Source organism: Muscardinus avellanarius, assembly GCF_963383645.1.
Source record: "Muscardinus avellanarius genome assembly, chromosome: 7".
In the NCBI taxonomy this organism is placed as follows: Eukaryota; Metazoa; Chordata; class Mammalia; order Rodentia; family Gliridae; genus Muscardinus; species Muscardinus avellanarius.
Window position 1 is genome coordinate 45,616,482 of NC_137793.1, and position 12,407 is coordinate 45,628,888.

At 34.5% G+C, this 12,407-nt stretch overlaps 1 protein-coding gene across 2 annotated transcripts in view; it reads right to left on the bottom strand.

Moving 5' to 3' along the window:
- The window catches only part of DMXL1 (Dmx like 1), a gene marked incomplete at both ends in the record, with an annotated part of 217,767 nt that overhangs the window by 105,719 nt on the left and 99,641 nt on the right, over nt 1-12,407 (bottom strand). For both annotated transcript variants that reach the window (XM_080698416.1, XM_080698415.1), the window contains 4 exons: nt 5,095-5,171; nt 7,076-7,267; nt 7,946-9,024; nt 11,549-11,807. In XM_080698416.1, the coding sequence (XP_080554542.1) occupies nt 5,095-5,171; nt 7,076-7,267; nt 7,946-9,024; nt 11,549-11,807 (1,607 nt within the window). The remainder of the gene's footprint in view (nt 1-5,094; nt 5,172-7,075; nt 7,268-7,945; nt 9,025-11,548; nt 11,808-12,407) is intronic.

The window sequence follows — 12,407 nt, forward strand, 5'->3', positions numbered from 1 at the left end:
GATTATTAGCTACATAAATAGAACTGAGCTGGGCGTGGTGGTGCACACTTGTAAACACAGCGCTTGGGAGGCAGAGACAGGAGGATCGCGCAGGTTCAAAGCCAGCTGTGCTGGCTTAAGATACCCTGTTTCCAAATAAAAAGTATAAAATAGGTTTTGGAGTATAGCCAGGAGGTAGCAGAGTTTCCAGGAACCCAATACCACCAAATAAATAAATAAATAAATCTGAAAACAAAAACCACATGATCATATCAATAGAGCTTGAAAAAGCATTTGACAAAATCCAACATTCATTCATGTTAAGAACACTGCATAAAATTGAAAAAGAAGGATCATAGCTCAACATCATTAAGGCAATATACAAAAAACCCAAAGCAAACATCATATGGAAGGAGAAAATGTTTAAAAATTTCCTCTAAATTCAGCAACAAGACAAGGATGCCAACTATCACCATTCCTATTCAATATAGTCCTAGAGACTCTTGCCACAGCAAAAAAGACAAGAGAATGTTATCAAAGGAATTCAAATAGGAAAAGAGGAATTAAAATTATCCTTGTTTGCAGATAACATGATCCTTTATCTAGAAGATCCAAAGAACTCAACTAAAAGACTACTGGAGCTGATTAACCAATTCAGAAAAGTTGCAGGATACAAAATCAACCTAAAGAAATCAATTGCTTTTCTTCAGGTTAATAATAAAAGAAATAATGAAAACAATTCCATTCACAATAACCTCAAAACCAATAAAATACCTAAGAATAAACCTAACCAAATATGTAAAAGACCTCTACAATGGAAACTATAAAACATTAAAGAAAAAAATTGAAGACGACCTTGGAAGATGGAAAGATCTCCCTAGCTCATGGATAAGCAGAATAACTAATCATCAAAATGGCCATTCTGCCAAAAGTGATCTACAGATTCTATGCAATTCCAATAAAAATAACAATGACATTCTTCACAGACCTAGAAAAATCAGTAATGAATTTTATATGGAGAAAAAAAAGATCCATAATAACCAAAGCAATTCTCAGAAATAAGAACCATGCAAGAAGCATCACAATTCCTGACTTCAAATTATACTATAGACCAATAGTAGTTAAAACAGCATGGTATTGACAGAACAAAAGGCACATAGACCAGTGGAACAGTATAGAAGATAAAGAAACAAACATTTATAGTCAATTTATCTTTTACAAAGAGGCTGAACTCAAATGCTGGAGAAAAGATAGCCTTTTCAACAAATGGTGCTGAGAGAACTGACTATCCATTTATAAAAAGATGGAACTAAATCCTTACTTCTCACCATGCACAGGAATCAACTTGAGATGGATCTAAGACTTGGAAATTAGAGCAGAGACTGTGAAGCTATTAGAGGAGGGCATAGGCTCAACACTCCAACATATAGGCACAGGCAGTAATTTTTTCAACAAGACTTCCAAAGCTCAGAAAAGTCACCAAGAATTAACAAGTGGAATGGCATCAAACTAAAAAGTTTCTTCGCATCAAAGGAAACCATCAAGAACCTAAAGAGAAAGCCTACAGAATGGGAGAAGATCTTTACCAGCTACCACTCTGATAGAGGGCTAATATTTAGAATATACAAAGAGCTCAAAAGACTACATTAGCGAAACAAATAACCCAATCAAGAAATGGTCAACTGAATTGAACAGACACTTCACAATAGAGGACATACAAATGGCCAATAGATACATGAAAAAATGTTCAACATCAAAATTGCAAAATTATGGGAAATACAATGGAATTCTACTCAGCAATAAAAAAGAACAAAATCATGTTATTCTCAAGAAAATGGAAAAGCCTAGAGAACATAATGTTATGTGGTGTCAGACAAGCACAGAAAGAGAAGGGACATGTTTTGTCTAATAGGCCCAAACTAGGGAGTAACAGGGATAAGAAATGGACTCCAGATAATGGAGTGGAGACCTCAGTAATGCTAGAAAAGAAGGGTAGGAGAGGAAGAAGGCTGAGGTTGATTAACTGGAGGAGCTACATTCAAATATGTTTATAAGTGTGAATGTAGCATGGTCAGCCTTGACACTTACTGATGGAAGGGGGGAAAAGGGAAGCAGGGGCAGGGAGGGCACCAAATATTCTGTGAATGTATGCCATTTTCAATATAATCCACATAAAATATATTTAAAAAACATTAAAATGATCAATAGGCCAGGCACGGTGGCATATGCTTGTAATCCCAGTACTTAGGAGGCTGAGACAGAAGGAATGCAAGTTCGAAGCCCGCCTCAGCAACTTAGTTGAGGCTCTCAGAAACTTAGCAAGAATATGTTTCTAAAATTAAAAAAAAAATGGAAAAAAAGTAGGCTTAGGTAAAAGGCTCCTGGGTTTTATCCCCAGTACCACACACACACACACACACACACACACACACACACACACACAAACAGGCCAAGAAGTATTATAGAAAATGCTTATCATTAATTATCAGGGAAATATAAATGAAAACTACAATAAGATGCCATCTCACCCCAGCTAGAATGGCTTTTATCTAAGACAAAAATGACAAATGCTGGTGAATATGAAGATAAAGGAGAACTCTCATATGCTTTTGGTGGGAACGTAAATTAGTACAGTCATTATGGAAAAGAATATGGAAGTTCCTCAAAAAACTAAAAATATAACTATCATATGATCCAGTTAATACTAGTAAAGGTTATATATCCAAAAGAAAGGAAATCAGTATATCAAAGAGATATTTGCATTCCTGTTTTTTCTGCAGCACTTATCAGAAAAAATAAGATATGAAATCGAACAGTGTCCATTAACATATTAATGGATTAAGAAAATGTGGTATGTATACTCATTCCCATACTGCTTAGTCAGAAAAGGAAGGAAATCCTGTCATTTGTGGCAACATGGGTGAACCCAGAATTATATTAATTGAATTAAGCCAGGCACAGAAAGAGAAATATCACATGTTCTCTCTCTCTCATATGGAGAATTTAAAAAATGAATCTATAGATATAGTGGTTACAAGAGGCTGGAAAGGAGTGTGGGTGAAAGTATAGAAAAAAGTCATTTAATGGATACAAATTTCAGTTACATAAAAGGAATAAGTTCTAATGTTCTATAGTACAGTACTATGACTACAATTAGTCATTTATTTCATATTTCAAAATATATATATGGAGAGGATTTTAAATCTTTTCATCAAATAAGTGCTTGCCGTGACGCATATGCTGATTACCCTAATTTGATCACTATATATTTTATACATACTATTTATATGTCACACCATACTGCCTGAATGCATCCAATTATTATCTGTAAGTTGAAAACTTTTATAAATAAATATCTTAAAATGAACAAAAAATTAGCATATGAACTCTGCCTAGATGAAGATAGAACACTGCAAAAGAATCAGTGACTAGAAAACTAAGTTAGAATTTGCCTGAAATAAAATAAAAAGATAAAGAAAAGAAACATATGAGAGGAAAATTAAAAGAAAATCAAGACAGACCCACAAGTTCTATTATTTGTTTGACAGAAAAGGAAATAGAAGACTTCGTAAAAGATGGTGACTTGAGCCGGGCGTGGTGGCACATGCTTGTAATCCCCGCGATTGGGAGGCAGAGACAGGAGGATTGCGCTGGTTCGGAGCCAGCCTCTCTGGCTTAAGAGACCCTGTTTCCAAATAAAAAATATATAAAAATAGGTCTGGGAGTGTAGCCTGGAGGTAGAAGGGCTTCCAGGAACCCCAATACCACCAAAAAAAAAAAAAAAAAGATGGTGACTTGAGGGAAGCAGAACATTATCAGTCCTACAGAGAACTGATCTGTATTACCTTAAAAACAGCATTCTACAAAAGCCATAAAATGTACAAAATGGAATTTTACTCAGTCATAAATAAAAATACAATTACATCATTTACAGGGAATTGAATGGACCCGGAGGACATTATGCTAAGTGAGATTAGTCAGTCACAAAAAATAAGAAATCAGATGCTCTCCCGAATATGCAGAAGCTATAGAAAATGGGTCAAAGGAAGAACTGTAGACGAATAAGGAAATACCATACGTGAGCAAATAAGGCAAGCTAACTGAGGGAATGGAAGGGAGGAAGAGGGAAATTCTCTAATGTACATGATGTACTTTAAGAAACATATCAATGAGAATCACTAAGCCAAACATGAGGAGGGTGGGGGAGGGATTCGGGTGGGAATTGTATAAGGGCTAAATGGGTGATGTGTGCATGTATGTCTCCACCATCTTGTACTCCATTAAGATATGTGACTACAATGCACCAATAAAAAAAAGTTAAAAAAAAGAAGAAAAAGAAACAGAAAACAGGTATGATAATACCATAAAAATAAAGTAAAAGTATTTAAAAGCATGTTTAAGCCAGGCATGGTGGTACACGCTTGTAATCCCAGTACTTGTAAGACTGAGACAGGAGGATTGCAGGTTCACAGCCAGCCTCAGCTACTTAGTAAGGCCCTCTGCAACTTAGTGAGACCCTGTTTCAAAATAAAGACTAAAAAGTAGGGCTGGAGGTGTAGCTTGGAGATGGAGTGCCCTGGGGTTCAATTCCCAGTACTAAAAAAAAAAAGTATTTTTAATTCAAAGAGCTAAAGATAGATACAGAAAGACCCCACAGAGTAACATAATATTTTTAAACAACCTGGGTAAATGTATAGTGAAATTTTAGAGTATAGAGAAAAATCCTAAAAATCAATTCTTCTGTGAATTTTTTAATTCCAAAACAGTCATTCCATTTTAAGTGTTCCTTGGGCTTTTTACTATTTACCAAATTATAGTGCTTATTATTTAGGTAAAGGTCAAAATATAAATCATTTATCAGTTCATCTATATTTCTCTGACTAGATTGACCTTAAGGAAGTACTTAAAGCATCTATCACAATGTCTAGTGTAAAGCACTGATTTGACTAATAGGCTGCTAAATAAATTATATTGACAAAGGTTTACTTGAATCTTATTTGCCATAAAGACATAAGCTGCAATTTCAAAGATGAAAAAATGTACTCAATATTTCAGTCATGTGTTTTTGCATTTCTAACTGCAAAGCATTCTTAAACTTCACAAAAATATATTTACCTGTAGTTATGACTACCACAAAGGCACTGATAAATACAAGCAGAAAGGGAGGCTGCTAGAGTATGCATTACATAAACCTGGAAAAAACACAAACAAAATTACTTTAAGTACAAAATTTTTAAGTATAACTTACTTCAATACCTAATATAATCAGTACTCTTAAGAAGATAAAAAGTTTTTGCCTCTATGAACTATTTTTGTTTTTTTTATAACACTCATTTCAACCTATTCTCACTACAGAAAATTTATATAAAATAAAAGGGAACTCCTCTTGCCTAATTGTACTGAGCTGGAACACGGGTGCTTTCCTGTCTTCAAACTCAAACTAAAATATCAGTTCTTTTTTGGATCTTGATCCTGTTTACTTATATATTGGAACTTATACTACAGATATCCTTGGTTCTCAGGCCTTTGAACTTGTACCTAAACTATACCACTTGCTTTCCTGAGTCTCTAGCTTACCAACTCAGATTTTAGCTTGCCATCTCATATGAGCCAATTACTTGGCTCAATCAATCAATCAATCAATCAATCTCTCTCTTTCTCTCTCTCTCTCTCACACACACACACACACACACACACACACACACACTCTCTCTCTCTCTCTCTCTCTCTCTCTCTCTCTCTCTCTCTCTCTCTCTCTCTCTTTTGGTTCCAGTTCTCTGGAGAACACAAACTAATACACTAGAATTGGCTGCTAGAAGAAGAGACATATGATCCAGATTTTCCTGTTAGCCCTGCAAACCACAGAAGTATAAATAAGACCATTCTACATCACCCAGAATCTAGTCAATATGCCAGCTGATCTAGTATGAATGAGAAAGTCCCAAGACCAGCCAACTTGCCTCAAACCAGAAGAGCTGATGATGAGCCAATTCACAGAATCATGAGAGAAATAAATGTAGATTTTGTGCATGTGTGTGGTCCTGGGGATTGAATCCAGGGCATTATGCCTCTGAGCTACAACTCTAGTTGGATTTTTTATTCTTTACTTTGAAACAGGGTCTCACTAACTTGTGGAAAGCCTCACTATGTAGCTGAGGCTGGCCACGAGCCTGGATCCTCCTGTCTCAATCTTTTAAGTAATGGGATTACAAGGTATGCCACAGTGCCCAGCTATAAATGTAGATTTTAAGCCACAAATATTTTAGAGTAGTTCTTAAGCAGCAAAAAGGTTCTTAAGGTAGTAAAAGCTACTGTGATACACCATCGTCATTATATAATTAAGTTAAATATAGGAAACAGTTTGGCTAAAATAAACACAGTCTGAAGAAAATTAAACTCCAAACTCTGTAATAAGCCCTACAGGCTTTTACATTACAGAGCTGTAAAGTGGCAAAAATCAAATGATATGAGTTCAAGTTATCAAAGAGGACAAATCTGTGGAAGCAAAGAGAGTCTGCAATCAGGTAAGGAGAAAATCAAATTGGTGTAATGTCATAACCTGAGAAATGGGTGAAAAACATATGATAGGCTATGAGGGAAAAACACACTAAGTTATATATAAACATTTCAAACTCAGCCCTAAAGTATGAGATAAGATTTGAAAAATGATAAACAGTAGATACAGTGAACTATCCTTTAAAATATTAAGTTTCTATCCTTTAAAAACACTCAAGAAGCTTTTGGTTAAAAAGATTTTTTTTGGGCTGAAAACTTTTTAAACCAAAAGTTTTTTGTCATTACATAAGGAATCACATATGTATATACACATCAACTGCTCTTACATTGATGAAACTAATTAAAACAAAATAACTAACATTTTTATTTAAAAAAATAAAGTATCCTGTTGGTTATAAGTAACACAATCAGATAAGCCTGGTCTACAACCAGTTTTCTTTAAGCTGAAGCAATATAAATTTGGTAATGTAACATTTACTATGTCCAGACTGTGTTTTAATTTTTTTTAAGGCATAACATTAAATTTTAGTTTCAACATCATATATAGGTTAACTAAAAGCTTGAAACCAAGCATACTTACTTTATTGCTTTGGCAATCAGGATGAGGTGGTGAATCAAAGTTTATTATGGCATGTAGAATATCATGTGTCAGATTACTAAGGTGCAGTAATGGATTGGCAACTACTGTTTTGGCACTGGCTGTACAAGCAAAGAGGAGAGGCACCGAGGTTTGCTCTGAGAGAGGATTAGGAAATAGTGGTTCTGATGTTTCCTTAAAACAAAGCAACATGTTAATAAACTATAGTTATAATCCTTACTTAAGCAATTCAAGGAATTGTTTTAATAACTTCAAAGTAGTAAAAATTAAAAGCAAATAGAAACTTAGGAGTTAGAAGGAATCTGAGGAATGTGCCATTCTAACAATTATCTTTAAAAATGATAGTACAATACCCCCTTGGAATAAGCAGAAGCTGATCACCTCACTAGGTAATCACATATAACTACAGTATGAATTAAACAGGTTCTAAGTAGCTCTATAGAGAACTATCCTCCAACTGCAATACCTATAAAACTCTACAACTTACTAATATGACAGACTACATAAAGGAGGATTCCTTAAAGAACTGTAATGAAGAAAATCAAGTTTTAATATTCAAAAACAAAAAGTATAACACCAAAATCTATTTCAGAGCTGGGGCAATGGTGCAAAACCTGAAACAGGAGGATCACAGGTTTGAGGGCAGCCTTGTCAATTTAGCGAGACTGTTTTAAAGGAAAAAAAAAGTAAAAGTACTGAGTGTACCATGGAGGTAGAATGCTCCTGTGCTCCTGGGTTTAATATCCAGTACCAAAAAACAAAAACAAAAACAAAAAATAAAACTGTAAGGAAAATAAACCTACAAAGTTTTTCCAGAGATGTACTATTTTTGACTGATTAAAAATTACATACCTGCTGAGATTCTTGTAAAAGCAAAATCAATTCCATTCTCACAGATGCAAGACCCCCACCATGGGAGCCATGAAGTATGCAGTAACTAAGAAACATTCTCAATAGTGATTGATGCTTTAAGAGCCACTGTCTTTTTTCCTGAAAATTTTCTCTCAGTTGTTTCACTTTTGTTTGGTGATGCAAATCATCAGTATCCTCATTTAATTGAAATTCACCTCCATTTCTGCCAAATGTGGTCTGTAGTTCTTCAGTATCTGAACAAAATTCACAAGTCCTTTGAAGAGCTATCACCTCTTTTTCAAGCCAGTGATATAGCTGGTAACGCAATTTGCCACCATCTATTTCATATCCAGTAGATAAAGTACGAAGTTCTACTGTGAGAATCTTTAAACATGCTCTGAATTTTAATTGAACAGCAATTATATCTTCTGATGGATTTAGCACATCATTTTCATCTAGTGTGCTGATATCTGTGTAATCACTTATTTCATCAAATTTTTTGTCTATTTTTCTCTGTAGAGGGTTTAGTTCTTTCATTGAAATAGGGATATCCTCATTTTCTTCATCGTTTTCACTGTCCCACTTTAACTCTAAAGAGTCATCTTGGAATACAACACTTGGTTGGCTCCAGTCAAAAGAAAGGGTGGAATTTGATTGCTTCTCTGAGGAACCTTCTGAGGAAGATTCAAAACCATTCACCAGTGATTGTGACCAATCAACAGCAGAGGACTTATCTTTCCTTTCATCCAATTTTATTGGAGAAGACTCTTTACTAGAATCCAGAAAACTAGATGTTCTACAAATAATTTTTGTCCTCTTGATGACTTTGGGCATCTTTGACAATACTTCCAAAGCCAACATGGGGCAGCCAGCATTTAGATGAGCACTGGCAGTAGTAAAAAATAATCTTCTTTCACTTAAAGTAATTGTTCCTGCCAGTCCACTTTTTCCTGTTAAACCCACGCGTGTGGAAAATGTATCAGATGATCCAAAATGACGTCTTAGCAAAAGAGGATGTGTTCTTAGATAATTGTAGAAATTAAAAACTGCAGGATTACAGGCTGATGTCATGACTTGATCTGAAAGTAAATTCATCTTATGAGGCAAGAAAGTTCTCCAAGATCTGAACTGGGTGTTTAAACTTGTATTACAGTTCCTTCTTTCTATTGTGGAACCTTACCTGATTTATTAGGTGTAAAAATTTCTTTTCTTTTTTTATTAGTGCATTGTAATTATACATCAGAGTGAGGATCATGCACAAAGCTCTTGGTTAATTTACCTCCACATCCCAACCTGTTTCCCCCTCCTGTCTCTCATACTTTAGTAAAATTGGTAGTAATAGCTCCACATATTGCCATATTATTTGATTCACTTTCTTCTTCAATCTTCCTTCTTTCTCTCCCTAATTTCCCCCCTCAATCCCCTTCCACTACTCTACATGTCTGTCTGTCTGTCTGTCTGTCTGTCTGTCTGTCTGTCTGTCTCTCTCTCTCTCTCTCTCTCTCTCTCTCTCTCTCTCTCTCTCTCTCTCTGCATTATTTAGGGTCCTTTATGTTTACTTGATCCTTTGACAAAGTTTTATTAATAGACCATATTAATCCATGGCATTGAATAGACAAGAGCACAAATGTAATGAAAGTGTTTAAACACAGTGAGAAAACAAAGGCTATTTCACTGAACCAAACCTCCCCTGGTCCCACTCTTAGTTCTTTTTCTCCTATTTTCCTGGACATTCCTCCTCAGTTCTCCTCATCTTCTCTACCTTTGAATGATAACAGTGTCCTATCAGTCAGTTCTTAACCTTCCTATCCCATATCCCATATCCCATTTTTCTGAGATGAACTTGAATACTTTCAAGGATTATTTTGGGGTGGGGAGGTGTAGGGATTAAATAAAGGGGTATTCTACCTCTGAGCCACACCCCTAGTACTACTTTAGTTTTTATTTTGAAACAGGGTTTTGTTAAATTGCTGAAAATGGCCTCAAACCTGTTATTCTGTCTCAGCCTCCCAAGTACTGAGATTACAAACATGTGTCACCATGTCCAGTGTCCCATGGCTTTAAATATCATCTATATGTTAATAACTTCTACACCTCTATTTCCAGGCCCAATTTCACCTCCAAAATATAAACTTTGGTCTCCAAAGATCCACATTTCATTTCCACTTAGATGTATACAATCTCAAATGAGGGCTTTTTTGTTTAGTGTGCCCTTGACACAAACTACTTTTTTTCTCCTCCAGTACTGGGGATTGAACCAAACGTCCTGCACATGCCAGCTAATCACTTTACCACTAAGCTACATCCTCAGCACTTTTTATTTTAAAAGAGGATCTTGCTGAGTTGTCCAGGTTCCTCCTATTTCAGCATCCTGAGTAGGTGGGATGACTTGAGCCCCACTGACACAAATAACTGTTTACCTAGATATCTACATTGATCAATTTGCTTATTTAATTAGTTCCCTGCTCAAAGTAGTCATATCAGAGAAGGCTTCTTGATGTAAAACATTTTCTCATATCATTTACTTTGGTTCCTAATTCCTTCACACTCCCCATCCAATCCAGTCCTGTCTAACCCAACTTAAAGTACCCCAAATCTAAATGCTTCTCTGCATTCTCTCATATCATCTTTGTTCAAGCCAATATTATCTTTTGCATTTTCTTCCAAAAATACATGTTTAATTAATTCTAAAAGTATGTGATCTTGCATTAATACCCAATCAATATAAACATATAGAAATATATATGCATATATAAATACATGTAGGCATAAAAAAGTGGTGTTTTATTTTTCCTCTTCATTACATAAAAATTAGTTTGAAAAACTTTAACTCAGATGGCTAGAAGACTTGAATAACTGGGTCTCATAGCTTTCTTATAAGTTTAGAAGGTAAGATACATACAACAATTCCTAATTAGACGATGCTACATAAGAAGCTATGAACTAGAACCTTTAGAAGCTTTTCCAATTAGTATTCTAAATCATGCCTCGCCTACTAAACCAGGTACTAGACACAATTCAGTGCTCTATGGAAAAATATTAAAAACCCAATCATTTTAATATAAACTTACATAAAGAATTCCATTTTATATCAGCTTCTAAGAAAACTTTAGTGAAATGAATTTCTATATGAAAGAGAGAAGTAAAGCTCTAAAGAGTACAAAAGACTTTCTTTGTCTCTTACCTCATGAACAGTTCATTTAGCTTAAGATTTTCTAATCACATTATTTAAGTTAACTCTCTTTACATGAATATATCTTTAAGAATTATTAACTTGATTAACACAGTAAATTCAACATAAAAACATTATATTAGTACTTTTTCAAAATGTTTATATTCCAATGTTGATAATATTTATGTTCAATTAATCTAGTTCATAATAACATAAAATCTAAAGTTCTTGGTTTTCAAAAGATTTATCTTTTGGAAAATATAAAGGAAAATTATATACATAACTCCATGTCCCCAACTAAACCATAAAGTCATAAAAACCATTAATTTAATTTGTTTTCTATTACCCTTGGCATCCAACAATGGTCTGAACATCCAGCAAATACTAATGATACTCTTAATCATTAATGTCTTAGAAGCGTGGCTTACCACCATCCTCTCTGGCAGGTTGCTTTATTAATGTTTCCAGAGCACCACTATAGTCTTCCAAAATCCAGCATGCCATACTCCGAAGAAAAGGATCATAATGCATATTTACGTTCAATGAACTGAATTTACTGACAGGAGAATCAATTCCCAAAACTCTTTTACGTAAAATAGACTTATATGTTGCAGATGTATCAAATTCAGACTCATAGAGTCTTGCTATTACAAGAGCCAACTGAATGTCATTCAGTTTCTCAAGACATACCTTTAAAAGAGAAATATTGTTTAAAAATAAGCAGAGGCAGCTTTCATTTTAGGGTTAACTCAACTCACTAACAACTCAAAAAACATGAGGCTTTATTAATCTTCAAAATTAGCAAACAGACAAGAATAAATAATGAACAAAATATATATTACTTGAACATATCTTCTTGATGCTGAGGCATTCTACTTTTGAGCTACACACTCTGGTTAATTTTCTTTATTTTTTGTTTTGAAACAAGGTCTTGCTAGGTTGCTGAGAGTCTTAGTAAGTTGCTGAGGTTGGTTTTGAATCTGTAATCCTCCTGTTTCAATTTCCAAAGTCCTGGGATTACAGGCGTGTGCCCCCATGCCTGGCATTTAATTTTTCATAATTTTTTAAGGCTTACTGAGAAATAATCAGTTAATCAGAAAAAAATTTTCTAATATATACCAATTAAGATAGTCAGATATAAATTCAAATATGCTTAAATTGGTAAGACAGAACTTTATTTTTCTTGTTCATGAATATTTTTAAGAGTCAGATGAACTATTAACCAACACACACAGCCTGGTTTATCCTAATTTGTATATTAAGATTAACCTAAGCAATTTTTATTTGTGT